At 44.7% G+C, this 18,641-nt stretch overlaps 1 protein-coding gene across 3 annotated transcripts in view; it reads left to right on the forward strand.

The window, feature by feature from the left end:
* Positions 1-18,260, forward strand: part of LOC108718620 (rho GTPase-activating protein 39) — a 50,801-nt gene extending 32,541 nt beyond the window's left edge. For 2 of the 3 annotated variants that reach the window (XM_041566704.1, XM_041566703.1), the window contains exons 4-10: positions 2,486-3,047; positions 5,326-5,418; positions 9,626-9,699; positions 14,079-14,278; positions 14,467-14,558; positions 17,416-17,585; positions 17,740-18,260. In XM_041566704.1, coding sequence (XP_041422638.1) covers positions 2,486-3,047; positions 5,326-5,418; positions 9,626-9,699; positions 14,079-14,278; positions 14,467-14,558; positions 17,416-17,585; positions 17,740-17,934 — 1,386 coding nt within the window. In that variant the 3' untranslated portion in view covers positions 17,935-18,260. The remainder of the gene's footprint in view (positions 1-2,485; positions 3,048-5,325; positions 5,419-9,625; positions 9,700-14,078; positions 14,279-14,466; positions 14,559-17,415; positions 17,586-17,739) is intronic. The other variant, XM_041566705.1, reaches the window with a different exon arrangement.
* Positions 18,261-18,641: the final 381 nt, after the last annotated feature.

The raw sequence follows: 18,641 nt of genomic DNA on the forward strand, positions 1-18,641 counted from the left end.
ATCTCAATCTTCATTTTGTCTTTCTATTTTCACCTTGTCTCAGTTCTCCTATCTTGCTCTGTTGTCTCTATCTTGCCCTGTTCTCTCCATCTCAATCTTCATCTTGTCTTTCTATTTTCACCTTGTCTCAGTTCTCCTATCTTGCTCTATTGTCTCTATCTTGCCCTGTTCTCTCCATTTCAATCTTCATCTTGTCTTTCTATTTTCACCTTGTCTCAGTTCCACCATCTTGCTCTATCTCTATTTTGCCCTGTTCTCTCCATTTCAATCTTCATCTTGTCTTTCTATTTTCACCTTGTCTCAGTTCTCCTATCTTGCTCTATTGTCTCAGTTCTCCTATCTTGCTCTATTATCTCTATCTTGCCCTGTTCTCTCCATCTGAATCTTCATCTTGTCTTTCTTTTTTCACCTTGTCTCAGTTCTCCTATCTTGCTCTATTGTCTCAGTTCTCCTATCTTGCTCACTTCATCTCAACCTACTGTCTTCAGTAACCCTATTTTCACCTACTCCCAGTTCCATCATTTTGCGTTAGTCTCCTACTTCCCATACTGTCTCCATGCTATTCTTCTATTTCCACCTTGATTAATATCCACCATCTTGCCCTACTGTCTCCATCTTGCCCTGCTTTCCCCATTACATCATACTGTCTCCAGCTTGTCCTTCTATTTCCACCTTGTCCACCAGTTCCATCATCTTGTATGGACTATTCCCTACTAGATTACCTACTACTCTGCAGGGCCCTTGTATTTTTGTACTCCAAGGAATGTGTCCATATTTCTCCCCCACTGAAGGAAGTTCTAGACATAAGTCTGATGTTGTGATGTGTGGTGGTTTAGCCCAATGCCAGTATGTATGTGCAAGGTGCAAGTGACGCTGGTACATTTATCCCATGGGTACCAGGGGGCAAATGAGCCGGTGCAGTCAGTAAAGCAGGAAAGAGAGCTACTGGGCATACAAGTGGCCTTCTGGGCATACAAACTAAAACATAAAATGTATAGTGCAGCACTACAGAAACAAGAGGAATTCTGTATAAACTGAAGTTCCATATTATTGGCATAAATGTTTTTATTAAATACACTTTATTTAATCTGTCGGCTCCATCTGCATAAACGTCGGCAGATTAATGTACAAATGTGACATTTTCTAGTAGCAGTAAAAATGCTGAGTAATCCAATTAATTATCATTCCCACGGATTTATATTAACACTCTCTGGGCCCCCATCTGTCCCTCCTTGTCCTGCAGTATGAGAGCGTCATTGCCCGTATTTTCTATTCATGTGCCTTTAATTTAATATGTGGAATCACAGCCCCTTCTTCTCTCTGTATTTTCCTATAATATCCTAATTCCTTCTCATTCACCTACTTCATCCCCTCTCTCTCATTAACCATTTGGCCTAATTATTCATCTTCCATTCATGTGCTCCTCTCATTATTCCCATACTCACATGCTCCAGCATTCACATCACTTCTCATGCAAATAAATCCCATCAGCTTCTACCTTCACTGCCACAAAATATAATTTGCTTCTGTTCATTAGTAGTTCGTCAATGTCATATCACAGGTTTTGATTCTCACACGCCCAAACCATCCTCTTCCAACCATGCTCTTTCCCCAATGTTCTTACCATTCTTATCATTCTATCCTACACATTCAAAACATTCTGTCCACAAATTCACACCATTCTATCCACACATTCCCACCATTCTATCTACACATACCCACCATTCTATTCATACATTCCCACCATCATTCTATCCCCACATTCTCACCATTTTATCCATAATTCCCACCATTCTATCCCACGCATTCAAACCATTCTATCCACACATTCCCACCATTCTATCCACATATTCTCACCATTCTATCCCCACATTCTCACCATTCTATCCACAATTCCCACCATTTTGTCACATACATTCGCACAATTTTACCCACACATTCCCATGATCCTATCCACATATTCCCACCATTCTATCCACACATTCCCACCATTTTATCCCCACATTCTCACGATTCTATCAACAATTCCCACCATTCTATCCCACACATTCAAAACATTTCCACCATTCTATCCACACATTCCCACCATTCTATCAACAATTGCAACTATTCTATCCCACACATTCAAAACATTCCCACCATTCTATCCCACACATCCAAAACATTCTATCCACAAATTCCCACCATTCTATCCACACATTCTATCTCAAATATTAATTCTTTCCTACAGATTCTTACAATTCCAAAGCTTGGTTCTGGTTTTATTCTTGTGTCACACTTTTGTTTAGACAACAGAACACCTCAAGAACAGAACATTTCTATCACTTAGACCTGATAGAAACGTCATTGCAATAAAACCCAGATTTTTTAATCAGTCAAACCGATCATAATAATTTGTGTTCTTGTTGATCATTTAATGCAACAGAGACAATAATGTGATACACTGTGTGACTGCAGTGATTGATTTACTTCTCTTCTCCCTTAGTCTGAAGACCTTGGTGCCTGTGCTCAGTTTGAGAACAGCCGGAACAATCGGAACATGATGCCAAGCTCCAGCTGTGTCTTCCCCACCTTCACCCTGAGGAAGCCTTCTTCTGAGACGGACATTGAGAACTGGGCCTCAAAACATTTCAACAAACACACCCAGGGGCTCTTCCGACGGAAAGTATCGATTGCCAACATGTTGTCGTGGAGCAGCGAGTCCATCAAGAAGCCCATGATCATGACCTCAGACCGTAACGTCAAGAAGGAGGCCTGTGAGATCTTTAAACTCATCCAGATGTATATGGGTGACCGAAGGTCCAAGTCCGACCAACTGAGCGTGGGGCTAGAGATTGCCACCAAGGGCTGGAGCATGCAGGGTCTGAGGGACGAGCTCTATATCCAGCTGTGCCGGCAGACCACTGAGAACTTTCGCTACGAGAGTCTGGCTCTGGGCTGGGAATTAATAACTATTTGTCTGGCCTTTTTCCCTCCTACCCCAAAATTTCACTCTTACCTGGAAGGATATATTTATAGGCACATGGATCCAGTGAATGACACTAAAGGTAAGAGGCCACACTTTGCATCTGTTGCTGTTTTCCCTTTCTTGGACCATTCTGGGTCTGAGTTCTTCTGGGGCCTTCACTTGGCCTCTTTTGTTTTCAGGTTATAATTACAAAATATCAAAGGTGAGAGACTATGGACAACCCACCCACAATGTGGCCAATACGTGTTATTTTCTGTTGTGAAACACAGGACGCAGTAAAGACTCACATGCTGAGTAATGCAGTTTCGATGGAGGAACCTACGAAAAGATGAATCAGGGAGAGGGTTAAAATGATAGTTTGGTGCAGTCATCAGAACTTTCCCAAACCCAGAGTGAATAAGTGAGGCTGCTGCGGGGTACTCTGGTTTTTTATACCCCAAAACATACAGGCAGTTTATTATCTCCAATTGTGTGAAATTGATAGGGGCCTAAGATCATAATCTCTACTGGGGCAGGAACTCATGGGAATGTGAAAGGGACCTTCGATTGTAAGCTCACTGGGGCAGAGACTGCTGGGAATGTGATAGGGACATTAGATTGTAAGCTCACTGGGGCAGAGATTGATGGGAATCTGATAGGGCATTAGATTGCAAGCTCACTGGGGCAGAGACTGATGGGAATGTGATAGGGACATTGGATTGTAAGCTTACTGGGGCAGAGATTGATGGGAATGTGATAGGGACATTAGATTGTAAGCTTACTGGGGCAGAGATGGATGGGAATGTGATAGGGGCATTAGATTGTAAGCTCACTGGGGTAGAGACTGATGGGAATGTGATAGGGACCTTATATTGTAAGATCACTGGGGCAGAGATTGATGGGAATGTGATAGGGACATTAGATTGTAAGCTCAATGGGGCAGAGATTGATGGGGATGTGATAGTGGCCTTAGATTGTAAAATCACTGGGGCAGGGACTGATGGGAGTGATACTCTCTGTACAGAGCTGCAGAATATGTTGGCACTATAATGATCCCTTCCCCTGTTTGTTGCAGGACTGAATGGAACTGACAGTTAGTATGATTGGCACATTGGGGCAAGGTTCTGTTGCAGTCTTCAGCTGGGTTATCTCACTAAATTGGATCTGGCCCAGCAATGCTAGCACTGATTTGATGGTTGGACAAACCTTGCCTCTTAAATGATCAGTATCCTTATATTGTACAGGAGGGGGTACTTTATTATCACGTGTGTGTGTAATGGATCACGTGTATGTGTGGGTAATGGATCATGTGTGCGTGTAATGGATCACATGTATGTAATGGATCACGTGTGTGTAATGGATCACTTGTGTGTGTAATGGATCACGTGTGTGTAATGGATCACTTGTGTGTGTGAAGAATCACGTGTGTGTAATGGATCACGTGTATGTGTATGTAATGGATCACGTGTGTGTAATGGATCGTGTGTATGTAATGGATCACGTGTGTGCTTGTAATGGATCACGTGTATGTGTATGTAATGGATCACGTGTGTGTAATGGATCATGTGTGTAATGGATCACATGTGTAATGGATCACGTGTGTGTAATGGATCATGTGTGTGTATTGGATCACATGTGTGTGTGTAATGGATCATGTGTGTGTGTTTGCAGTAGCAGTGTGCTAGTAAGACTGTTGCAGTGACAAGTGAGTGTGTATATGAATGTGACTCAGTGGAATTCCATTTTCTAATCTGGGCCCCTGTGATTATGGGGAGGGGGGTTCATTGTACTACTGGAGCTGAGAGTTTTGGGGGATTAAAGCAACGTGGGTTAGTGTGGATTAGTGTGAGAGGGGCCGGAATGTAATTAGGGAGGTGCATTGAGCAGACTGTGATATTCTATAGAGGGAGCTCAGAATACAATGGCAACTGGATTGACTGGTTTTGCCAAGATGCTGCGCTTATTAATTAGATCCCGGGGCCCCAGTGTGACTGGTGAGAATAATACTGTGTGTGGCATGTGATGTGGCACGTGGGCATTTATCCCATTACACTGCACTATGTTATTATACCTGTCCCTAAACATGATTGGATGAGAACTACCAGATCCACCCAAGGACCTTGCTGTACATTATACATAGATCTATTATATAGACACATTATAGTGTATCGTGCAGTAGAGGGTTGGTTGGGGTGTATTAGGGTTGGTGTGTCTGGGGTACAATTTGCCCCACTCTGGGTGTGTGTTCCATTGTGTGTGTTCCATTGTGTGTGTGTTCCATTGTGTGTGTTCCATTGTGTGTGTTCCATTGTGTGTGTTCCATTGTGTGTGTTCCATTGTGTGTGTTGCTGGTGTTCATGCCTCTGTTTGTTTCCCAGTGAATCTGCACATTAAAGATCTTCTGGAAAGGAACAATAAGAAGAAATGCAAAGTCCGAAAGAAATCAAAGTCTTATATTGAAGAGCATGATGGTAGGGTCCATTCAGCTCCCCCTATAACAATTTCCAGCCTGCTCCTCTGCTCTGTGTTATTCTCAGCTGAACTACAACTCTCCCTGTGTGTGACCAGATAGCACAACATATCTACTAACCCACAGCCAGTGCTGCATTGTACTGGGGCTCAATGCTTATTGGCAGAGAAAGGCCCAAATGAGAGCCTGGTTAAGTGAGTCTTTCCCCCCACCTCAGTGTAATTCTGTTCTTCCTTCTCCCAGGCCTCTCTCTATTGCTTGGTCAGGCCCGGGGTGAAAGGTTACCCATGGTCTTTACTAACAGACCCATTTATACATTAACCATGATCATTATACAGGGCCTAGGGGAAGGGAATACAGGGACTGACAGCTCTGAATCTATTCCCCTTTCCCTGCCTGACCATGGGAAAGAGAACAGCCCAGGAGCAAGAAGTACAGATAATCTGAATTCTATATTTATATATCTATGCACCACCCCCTGCCTGACTATGGCAAAGAGAACAGCCCAGGAACAGGAAGTATAGAGAATCTGAATTCTATATTTATATTTCTATATACCGTCCCCTGCCTGACCATGGGAATGAGAACAGCCCAGGAGCAGGAAGTACAGATAATCTGAATTCTATATTTATATTTCTATATACCGTCCCCTGTCTGACCATGGGAATGAGAACAGCCCAGGAGCAGGAAGTACAGATAATCTGAGTTCTATATCTATAGCCCTTCCACTACCTGACCACAGGGAAGAGAGCAGCCCAGAAGCAGGAAGTACAGTAGTTCTGGATTACTAGGTTCAAATGAATACACTCACCCAAAGGAAGTATTCTCACGGGGCCACATTGGCATAGCTGCAGAGCATTAAAAGCAGATTAAAGCTGAAACAATGGACTGGATACTTTGTGCCTTTGGTCATAAATACAAGGACAACGCCTGGTCCTGTAACTACTAATGAGCCTCTTGTCCAAACTTGCTTCTTGCTCTTCTATTACTTTGGTTCTTAGCCATTTTCTTAACCCCTTACAAACTAACCCTTTGTTGTGTGGCCCCTCTAAGTCTCAAACAGTGGCTTTGTCACAGAATTCTCTTATTCAACTTTATTGGATGGCACTGTGCCCAAGCGTTGGTGCCCGACACTTAAACTGGCTTCATCTGTGTGTGTGTGTGGGGGGGGGGTTGTTTTGGTCTATGTGGGGGGGGCAGTGTGATCTGTGTTCATGGTGAGGCCGGAGTTTCAGGTAAGTGATTTCAGTCCTCTCATTTGGCACCTCTCATCGATTGGACCATTCCTTCTCCTTTAAAGGTGAAGGAAAGGCTAAAAGTAAGTAATCTTTATCAGAAAGGTCTATATAAATACACCAGTAACCCCTCAAAGTAATGCTGCTCTGAGTCCTCTGTCAAACATCACATTTCTTTCCTTCTATTGTGTACTCATGGGCTTCTGTATCAGACTCCTGTTTTCAGCTTAAACCTCCAGGGCTAGGGCTTGAGCATGCTCAGTTTGTTCCTCTCTCTATCCTCCCATCCCTGCTGTTATCTGAGCTCAGAGCCTTGAGTGAGCAGGGGAGACTGAGGCAGGAAGTGATGTCACACTAAGATTAAATGGCAGCTGCTATCCTAAACAAACACAGACAGTGTCTAGAGCTGTTACTCAGGTATGGTAAAGTATTCTGCAGAATAAATATAGCATTCTAGCTTGCACTATTGTGGCTAATCTGTTGCCAATAAACTGTCTTGGTCCATTCCTTCTCCTTTAAGCAGTTCACTAATAAGTGGGGCAGAGTTCCCCTTTAAATGCACCACAGGATATCAGCAGCGAGTTGTCCTTGTACAATGGCTGGCAGAGTTGCCCTTTAATCTTCCCACAGACTAAATCTGCCCATACACTATAAGATCCTCCCCAGTATTTACATCCATCTGATCTCTGATTCTCTGCTTCCTAATGTTCCACTGGCAGCTGCTACTCAGATATGAGCCCGCGAGTGTGGGCACAGGCAGGGGGCACTGAAGGGAAAACTCATTGCAGGGACCCCAGGAGTCACCCCCAGTGCAGCCAGAATGGCCAGTGCACAACAGCTGGAACCTTCTCTACTCACCAACTGTGTCACTGTCTGACTCTGTAGACTCATCTGACCTCGGACTAATTCCTATTTGCTACTAGTGGACTCAGCCTATGGGCTGCCAATCAATACAGGGGCCAGGGATTTGGGTTTATGGTACACTGATGGGCCACACCCTCTGTATTTATATATATATATATATATATATATATATATATATATATATATATATATATATACAGTATATATATATCCGAGTACATCTGCACCCCTGTGTCCCTTCACAAGTTGCACCCAATTGTGTGTGTGATTTACATGCCAGTGCCGACCTGTCTCTTCCCTCTAACTGGCAGCAAATGTCATGCCTGTTAGTGATGGAGCGATTGTGCGGGGATTCTGGGAAAGAATAATGCATTGTGGGTAAAACCTCTAGGAGTTATTTAGTCCGACCGGCACAATAAATGATGTGTGTAGGGCTCCCTCTGCTGACTGGTGCCTTACACTGCATGCAATGATCCCATTAATCACATCTCACACCTCTCTGTGGGGCAAATTCACTAAGATTCGTAATTGCGCCAGCGTCCGCTTCGCCACACTTCGCCAGGCGTATTTTCGCCAGCGCTACGCAAATTCACTAAAATCCGAAGTTGCGCTCAGGGAAGGCATAAGGTTGCGAAGTTGCGCTAGTGTTTATTCGCCAAGCAAAGCGAAGTTACGCTAGCGATGGTTAATTTGCATACGGCGCCAAATTGAAGTTACAATGGAGGAATATGTAGCATCACTACACAAGTCTGGGAAACCTTCAAAACAGCAAATAACATTTTTATTTTGCCCTACACATGTGCCCACTGTATAGTTAAGGTGCCATGAGTTAGGAAATGTAGGGGGGAAGGAGGGGAGCCCCAAAAATTTTCGATCTTTTTCAGCCTATCACCCATAAAAAAAGAAAAAACACCAGCGTTTTTTGGGACTTAGAAAATTTTGTAACTTTTTTTGAAGCAATCCCTATCTACTCTATTGCGCTTCGCCTGGTCTGAGGTGGCGAAGGAAGTCTAGCGTAAAAGGTAGCGTTCAGAAAAATGCGCGTGTCAGTGAATTTGCGTAGTTACGTCCGTTGCGCAAATTCGCCAGGTGTAAGGGTGCGAAGTAACACTAGCGAATTTATGCCCGTGTTCGTTAGTGAATCAGCGAATTAACGAAAATGCGCTACACTGGCGTATTCACGCTAGCGTTAGGCGCTTCGTCCTTTAGTAAATTTGCCCATGTGTCTCTGCCCTCTAACTGCCGCCTGTGGCTTCTATCTGTCACATTCCCTGCCAACTCCCTGCAACTTCACTAGCACTGTCATTTCTTTCCCATTTTCTTTCTCTCTGTCTCCTCTTCTTAATAGATTGTAAGCTTTTTGTGTCCGGGACCTCATCCTAACTTTATATTAAAGCTCCCAGCAATTAATATCCCTGTGTGTGTGACTTATATTTGTGTTCCTATATAAATACATACAATGCATTATTGCAGCAGTATCACTCAGAAGCCACTGTAGCACATTGTGTGCCAGGCTCCATTGCCGGGTTACTGCTCTTTTCTTTATGTTAATCTCTTGTATTTTGGACAGTGGGAGGAGCCAATGAGAATGTTTCTGCTCAACTGACACAGCAGAGGTTGAATTTGGATCAGACAATGGTTCTTAATGTACAACGAGGATTTCCTTTATCCTTGCAGTGTTATTTGGCACAGCAGCTAAACAGCAGCTCAGTCTTGCTTTATGGCTTGCCAACTGGGGCCTCATCCGGTCATACATTGGTGAGCCATTGCTGGTGGCCCAATGACCAGTACTGACAGTGAGTGGGTCGGGGGCATTTCCAGTCACATCAGTGGTTCTTTATCTGAAAGCTCCATAATGTCTGGCTCAGTGCCGACTGGAGAGGCTTTACATGGATTTAACTGGGATGGGGAATATCATCAGGTTAATATTATATAAACCCAGCGAACCTGCAAATAGAAACAATTCTATGATCCCGGCATCTTCCAGTCGGCAGCTTTTTCTCACTCACCTGAGTCTCTGTCATAGGGGGAATGAGAGTGTGAGTGTGAGTGCGAGTGTGAGTGTGAGGGATGGGACATGGCTATTTACAGTGTTTCTCTCTATTTCAGGGGTGGCAATAAGCATGTATGCCAAGTACTGTTACCGCAAGCTGCAGAGAGCCGCCCTACTGGGAGCCAAAAAGGTATTTCCCCCAATCTCTCTCTCTCATATCCCCCCACATACCCCTCTATTACACTCCTCCTGTATTATCTATGACGGCCTCATTGCAACTCCCGTCCCTCAGTGGCAGTTCTTGGGGTACAGGTCTAGGTAGTTTGGGGGGGGGGGGGACGATACTATAGAAGCCCCACCCACTGTTCTGTACAATAGCACAGCTCTGCAGGAACGGGGAACGTGAGGGTGATGGGAGTTGATGCTGTTGGATAGACTGCGGTCAGGATGTTGTCGCTATGGTAACCAGCTCACACCAGCAATTCCTATTCTCATTGGTTCTGCAACCTGTTTGAATTTTAATTAGCAGATCTCTCCCCTGCATTATCTGTGAGTCTGTCTCCCCTTTCATGTGTCAGTCAGGGAGGGAGGGAGGGAAGCTACAGTGGATTATATGGGATTTAGCCTCTGTCAGATTTATCCCCCCCCCCCCCCCCCGCATTGCCTGTTATGTGTGGTGAGTGCACTGTGCCAGGGGGCCCTTCTCCTGCCATTAATCTCTATTTAGCCTTTAATCCCTAGCAGTGCCCAGATCCAAATCCAACCCACCCCCCACATACATATACATAGTGCCCTGGGCAGAACCCGAACACAATAACATATAAATAGTATGACCCAGGTGTCTGAGGGCCCCCCAACTCAACTGCATTTATATATACATACACCCCACTTATATCTACATACACTCCACTTATATCTATGTACACCCCACTTATATCTACGTACACCTCACTTATATCTACATACACCCCACTTATATATACATAAACCCCACTTATATATATACATACACCCCACTTATATCTACATACACCCTACTTATATCTACATACACCCCACTTATATCTACATACACCCCACTTATATCTACATACACCCCACTTATTTAAATACACCCCACTTATATATACACACACCCCCACTTACATATACATACATCCGACGTATATACACATACACCCCACTTATATATACATACACCCCACTTATATATATATATACATACACCCTACTTATATCTACATACACCCCACTTTTATCTACATACGCCCCACTTATATATACATACACTCCACTTATATCTATGTACACCCCACTTATATCTACGTACACCTCACTGATATCTACATACACCCCACTTATATCTACGTACACCTCACTTATATCTACATACACCCCACTTATATCTACATACACCCAACGTATATATACATACACCCCACTTATATATACATAAACCCCACTTATATATATACATACACCCCACTTATATCTACATACACCCTACTTATATCTACATACACCCCACTTATATCTACATACACCCCACTTATATCTACATACACCCCACTTATTTAAATACACCCCACTTATATATTCACACACCCCCACTTACATATACATACATCCGACGTATATACACATACACCCCACTTATATATACATACATACACCCCACTTATATATATATACATACACCCTACTTATATCTACATACACCCCACTTATATCTACATACACCCCACTTATTTAAATACACCCCACTTATATATACATACACCCCCACTTATATATATATATACACCCGACTTATATATACATACACCCGACATATATACACATACACCCCACTTATATATACATACACCCCACTTATATCTAAATACACCCCACTTATATATACATACACCCCACTTATATCTACATACATCCCACTTATTTAAATACACCCCACTTATATATACATACACCCCCACTTATATATACATACACCCCACTTATATCTACATACACCCCACTTATATCTACATACACCCCACTTATATCTACATACACCCCACTTATATCTACATACACCCAACGTATATATACATACACCCCACTTATATATACATAAACCCCACTTATATATATACATACACCCCACTTATATCTACATACACCCTACTTATATCTACATACACCCCACTTATTTAAATACACCCCACTTATATATACACACCCCCCCACTTATATATACATACATCCGACGTATATACACATACACCCCACTTATATATACATACACCCCACTTATATATATACATACACCCTACTTATATCTACATACACCCCACTTTTATCTACATACACCCCACTTATATCTACATACACCCCACTTATTTAAATACACCCCACTTATATATACATACACCCCCACTTATATATATACATACACCCCACTTATATATACATACACCCGACATATATACACATACACCCCACTTATATATACATACACCCCACTTATATCTACATACACCCCACTTATATATACATACACCCCACTTATATCTACATACACCCCACTTATATCTACATACACCCCACTTATATCTACATACACCCCACTTATATCTACATGCATCCCACTTATTTAAATACACCCCACTTATATATACATACACCCCCACTTATATCTACATACACCCCACTTATATCTACATACACCCCACTTATATCTACATACACCCCACTTATATTTACATACACCCCACTTATATCTACATATACCCCACTTATATCTACATACACCCCACTTATATATACATACACCCCACTTATATCTACATACACCCCACTTCTACCTGCAGTGCTGGGGTTCTCATTGTCCCTCTCTTATTCACTTCTCTCATTCTCCTGTGTGTGTATAATCCCTGAGCTGCTTTCTAATAGCAGCAAACAGCACCATGAGTCAGGAGCAAACAAGCAACCAATGGGGGTACATTTGTTGTGTGTGGGGTTAATGCAGTCCTCTGAATCCATTTTCTGCAATGGTCTTACTGGCATGTCTGGGGTTAATGCAGTCCTCTGAATCCATTTTGTGTAGTGTTAAATGGGGGGGGGCAAGTTAAAGAGAGTGCAACATATTCTATAGGCCCCACATTACACACTCGGCACATTGATTTAGTGACAGACACAATGGGCCACATTTTAGATTTCTTACAGCCAATTAGATGGGAAAGTGCTTCCCCCAAAAATAACACCCACCAGACTTGGAAATGTTTTGGTGTAATTGTGTCTGATTAATGGCAAAGTGGGGGCTCAGTTGTGTTAATGTTACTGCTGAACTCAGTTATGGAAACAACAGCAATTGCACTGGGAATGACTGGGAATGATGGTTTTCTTATAAACGACCCCTTATTTGTGATTAGAACTTTCTGGTACTAAGATTCTCCGTCCCCCCAATAAATAATTGCCCCTCTATCATAGCCCTCAACCATTATTCTCAGTCATGCCCTATTCTTGTATTCAGCCTTGTACTCATCTCATGTGCGGCTCACTGTGGCCCCCTCCCAGGCACCAGCCCCCCGTCACAAACAGGGAACCCCTCAAAAATACTCCCACTGACCCACTGAGCAAAGCAAATATATACTGTGTGGCCATAAGTATGGGGTCCCCTGCCCCCCCCAGCACCAGCAGTAAGTGTGAGTATTAGAGGGGGTGCTGGGAGTACTGCACTCACATAATGGGGTTTATTATATTATTATACACCTGCCTGGGGCCCACCTGTGTGATCTTTGCCTTAAACCCACCAGTAACTCTGTGTAGAATCCAACAGATAGAGAACAGGTCACATTTATAGCAGGAAGGGCCTGGGGATTGGGGACATAATTGGGGGACTGGGATTACCAGGCCTGGGTATTGGGGACATGAATGAGGGCCAGTGATTAGCAGGTGTGGGGACTGGGGGAGAAGGAATAGGTTTGGCCAGTCTTGTATGTGATGTGTTGAACTAAAAGGCTCAGGTAAAATCCTGCTTGTTCCCCATTAGATCTGGTGACTGTGTCCTGTACATCACACAGAGAGCACATAGATATCATGCAGAATTCCTGGGGCCCCGGGGGCAGGTTATTAGGGGGCAACATTACAGCCATGTAGCACCTGATCACTAGTGAGTGCACCCCGGTAACCTCTATACATACCTTATGTATCTGAATTAGAGGGACATCTCTATATGGGGGTGGGGGTAATGGTGACAGTAAGTGGGTTACACTGTGTCTGTACAGAGAGCCCTGACCCCCCCCCCCAAATATTCATATTCACTAATAGACCCGCCTTTCTTCCTGGGGCCCCGGGTGTGCCGTCACTCATTTGTATTAGTAGAAGGATCAATGGGAAATGAACCCGGAGCCATAAGGGATACAGTGGGTACAGGAGCCGGTCCTGGGGAAGGGAAGCCCATCATGATTAGGCTCATATAGAAACATAAGAGATTGGGTTCCTATGGCTAGGGAAGGACAGGGCAGTGACAGTGGGGGGGGGGGTACATATAACACGTGATATTCATTATTGTGTTGCACATTCCAGGGCCTGAATAAGCCAAATATTGAAGAGATCAAACACGCCAGGAATGCGGTGTTCAGCCCCTCCATGTTCAGCAGTGGCCTGCAGGATATCATGAGTATGCAGAGGGACAAGTACCCCGACCGACAGCTGCCCTGGGTACAAACCCGCCTCTCCGAGGAGGTCTTGGCACTAAATGGGGACCAGACAGAAGGCATTTTCAGGTATGGGGGGGTTATATATATATATATATATATATATATATATATATTGCCCTTATAGTGCCTCTTACAATGAATATGTATTATTGACTAGGAGGGGCTAGTGAGGGTCATACAAGCAACTTTTGGGGTACAAGGAACGTTTCTCTTAGATGAGCTACAATGAGTGGTGTGACTGGTTCTCTTTTTAGGGTCCCCGGGGATATTGATGAAGTAAATGCCCTGAAATTGCAAGTGGATCAGTGGAAAATCCCTACGGGGCTGGAGGATCCTCACGTTCCTGGTAAGAAACAGAGAGAGGGAAAGTCACATTTCTCATTGAATTCCACCTGTGCTGTGCCCCCCCGCATGTATGATCAGATGCACATGTGCCCCCCACAGGTATGATCAGCTGCACACATGCCCCCCACATGTATGATCAGCCGTGCATGTGTTGCCCACAGAGCAGTTCAGAGAAAGGTTTCGGGGCAAGTAAATCGAGTTTCAGTATCTTCAGCTGTTGGACTTGTCTGAAGAACTGACTTGGGCATTTTGAGTCTCAAGATACAATAAGGGGGTTCTGTGTAGACTAAACTCAGACCCTTGAATCCAGAGAAATTGTCTCTGCGTGAGGCATAGAGTTATGTAACGACTGATCAAATCTTGTTGCACCCCCATATCCCCACCAATGGATGCTTCCCTAAATATGCAGGTTATCCATGTGTAATCCTTGCTGTTCTGTGCAGGGATCAGAGATAATGGAATGTCAGCTCTGTCTGGGGTTTGGCTGGGACTGGAGCCTACTGGGGGGAGAGGGAGGCAGATAGCGAGAGTGCCAAGGAGGGAGAACTGAACAGAAGAGAGAGATGGGGAAGAGATAGAGAAGATGAGAGAGGGAGAGTGTGAGGATAAATGAGAGGAAGAGTAAAGAGGGAGGGAGATGGAGATAGAGAGAAAAAGAGAGGGAGAAGGAGAGACAGCTCAGAAATCCATAAAGCAATTTATCTGAAATCCTTATCAGTCCAACTCATTCCCAACTCACCAAATGGGGCAGCAATGGCTCAATTATAAATTCTCCTCTCTGATGTTTTCTTTCTGCCCCTGCACAGAGCTCCTATAGGAGTTGTCACTTATGAGCAGCGGTGTGCAGACTTTACTAGTGTAGCCTCAGGTAATGTATAAAAGTGATGTTCTTCTCCAACTTCGCTGGGTTATAAATGCGCTGCCAGAGAACATGCTGATCCAGGTACTGGCCCCTAACTCTGACCCTCTGAGTTCTGTTGGACCCATTCTATTAATATTATTAGAACATATAGAAGGTTGTGCTCCCTTTAGCTTTACCCACCCAATGGGATTTTATTCTCTGTGTCCCCTTTAAGAGCCTGCGTGTGTAATAGCGTGTGCCGTTATTCATAGGCACCAGGTGATCATTCGACTCGTATTGGGCCCCACTGGCCCCAGACTTGAGCCCAGATCCAATGAGTCTTATCTCTGCCTCACTGAACAATAATGTCCTGATGGGAGAGATTAGGGAACAATGGACAAAACATTTGCTAATCTCTCACCCTGTGGCCTCTGTCATTGTCATTGATCTGCAACAGGGAAACCTTGTCAGGAGCAGCCATGCACTGCTCACTGGAATAAAGAAACAATTTAGCCAGATACATCCCAAGCCCCTTCATCAACATGAAGCCACCAGATAGTAACAACCATCAAGTCAATCCCCTTTTCTCCGAGGCTCATCTTCCCATACTGCTCCGAATTAAGAACCACAAAAGAACAACACTCTGCCCGTCTGCGGGTATCTGACAAACAACTTATAGTAAATGTGGCCATAGACGCAAAGATCCACTCGTTTGGCAACATCCCCAAACAAGCGGATCTTCCCCCGATATGCCATTAACGAGCATGGCTATATCGGGGGTAACCTGATTGTTTTGACGTATGGCCGAACAATCCGATTACGATGTGCTGTGGGCTCCGGCGGGATCAGTCGGGTCAAAATCAAACCTGACCAAACGACCGATCTCCGCCGGACAAAAGCTGTCGGCACACGCCACACACGATCCGAAAATCATACAAATCCTCGATTCATACAATAGGATCTGTGTGTCTGGGCCAGCTTAAGGGCTTAGTGCAGCTGCAATGAGTTGTCAGCACCAATTAGGGTTGCCACCTTTTTAAAATTTCTTTACCGGCTGGGGGCGGGGACACAAAGGGGCGGGGCATGACATCAAAGGGGGCGGGCATGACATCAAAAGGGGCGGGGCTGCGACACGGACACTAAAAGAACCACAAAGAAAAGCTAAGTTCAAGGTGATTGGGGGCAGGCCGAGGGCTCTTTTTAATCGTATTACAAATTTACCGGCAGCTACATTGCCGATAAATTTGTAATACTGGCCCCGGCCTTGGCAGGTATTTTACCTAGCACCAATCGGATTCTCCCTGTGGAGAACCAGGACTGACCAGGCATCTCCTGCTCAACTAACAGTGTGGGTCGGAGGAACTGATATAGTGGGTTGGAAGAGCTGGCAGCTTGGGTCGGAGGAACGGACAACGTGGATCGGAAGAACTGACAGCATGGGTCGGAGGAGCTGCCAGCGTGGGTCGTAGGAACTGGCCCCCTTTGCCCCCCCAGTACAAAGCAACATGAAGGCTCCATTTGCCCAGACGGTTGTAGCCAGTCTCAGCATAAAGGTCTGTGAGTGTGGTTAAAGATCCGGTAAGATCCGTGTAGCCAAAGTGCTGGTATCAGTGGGGATTCAGTCAATTGGCAGCGATACTGTGAGACGCCCAGTGTTATTATTAAGCAGGTATGTGCCTGTGTTGTACTCACAGCAGGGTTTTGCACAAAACAAGAAATCTCTCAATTTCACAAACCATAAGGAAACAAAGAAAGTTCATTTTTCTGTTACCAGAACAGACTGACCCACTGGCAGCCTGAAGTTCTGTAGAAGACTGCTTTGTGTCTCAGCCTCTCCTGGGGAATCATCACAGCTTGTGAGGCATCAGATCCAAACATCGGGTGATAAAAGGGATATTTGCTGGAATTGTGGGCCAAACCAGAGAAGCCAGTTTAGAGCATGTCAGCGATATAAGTGTATGTATAGCGCCACCTAGTGGAAGTGTTTGCTCATTCTCTTATTTCTCTCTCTCTGCAGCTTCATTACTCAAGTTGTGGTACCGAGAGCTGGAGGAGCCTCTTATCCCCCATGAGTTCTATGAACAGTGTATCACTCACTATGAGACCCCCGAGGCTGCAATCGCTGTGGTCCACTCCCTCCCCAGACTGAACAAGATGGTGCTCTGCTACCTCATCCGCTTCTTACAGGTAACGCCAGACCCCTTGTGTAATACTGTGCACCCCGATATTTCATACTATGCACAGAATTACTTGTCCATTACAGCTGGAGCTGTGACAGTCACCTGACCATAGCTCTCTCTTAGACTCCCCCATTGTGACTGTGTCTTCTCTGCTCCTCCAGGTATTTGTGCAACCTGCTAATGTGACTGTCACAAAGATGGACGTCAGCAATCTGGCCATGGTGATGGCGCCCAACTGCCTGCGATGCCAGTCTGACGACCCCCGCATCATCTTCGAGAACACGCGGAAAGAGATGTCCTTCATCCGAGTCCTTATTCAGCACCTCGACACCAGCTTCATGGAGGGCGTCCTATAGCAAAGCAAAGACTTGGCACCCTGGGACGAGGGCATAGAGAGGAGGCGCTTACTCATTGGCCAGTCTGGCTGCCCCCCACATCTCATCACTTGGTCACCCCCCCATGTTACAGTAGAGACCATCGGTGTTGTACATCCAGGAATACTCACCATCTGCCTTGCCATTTTGTACAGAAATCATGGAGTGACTGCTGAACCAATGGCCTTTCTGCTTTTACTGCTGTGGCAATAACCACCGGGAACCCAACTGATTGGACTTCCCACCACAACTTGGACCAAAGTTCAGCCAATGAGATGGAGGAGTAATCTGAGGGGAGAATGATAGACGATGCATGAAGCTAACAGTGCCACCATTGGGCTACAGACAGGACTGGGCCGGTTACTGAGAGGGACGGACTGGTGAGTCTGACAAGGACTGGGAATGTGCAACATTGATCCTTCACAAGAAGTCGGTGCTGTGAGTGGTACAACCATGGTTCCTTTCATTTGCCTTAGTCTTTCACGTGGGTGACACCAGCCGCTGCCACTGTTCCACAGAAAGCATGTTCCCAAAATAATTAGTAACACTAACCCTTACTCCAAATGGATCTGTCCTACATGGGCCTCCCCATAGCAGGCGGAGATAATAGATAATTAATGGTTTGGTGTCAGATACCTTCCCATGATGCATTTCTCCTGTTGTACATGTGCTGCTCCTAATGGGGCATA

Source organism: Xenopus laevis, chromosome 6L (assembly GCF_017654675.1).
Source record: "Xenopus laevis strain J_2021 chromosome 6L, Xenopus_laevis_v10.1, whole genome shotgun sequence".
NCBI lineage: Eukaryota > Metazoa > Chordata > Amphibia > Anura > Pipidae > Xenopus > Xenopus laevis.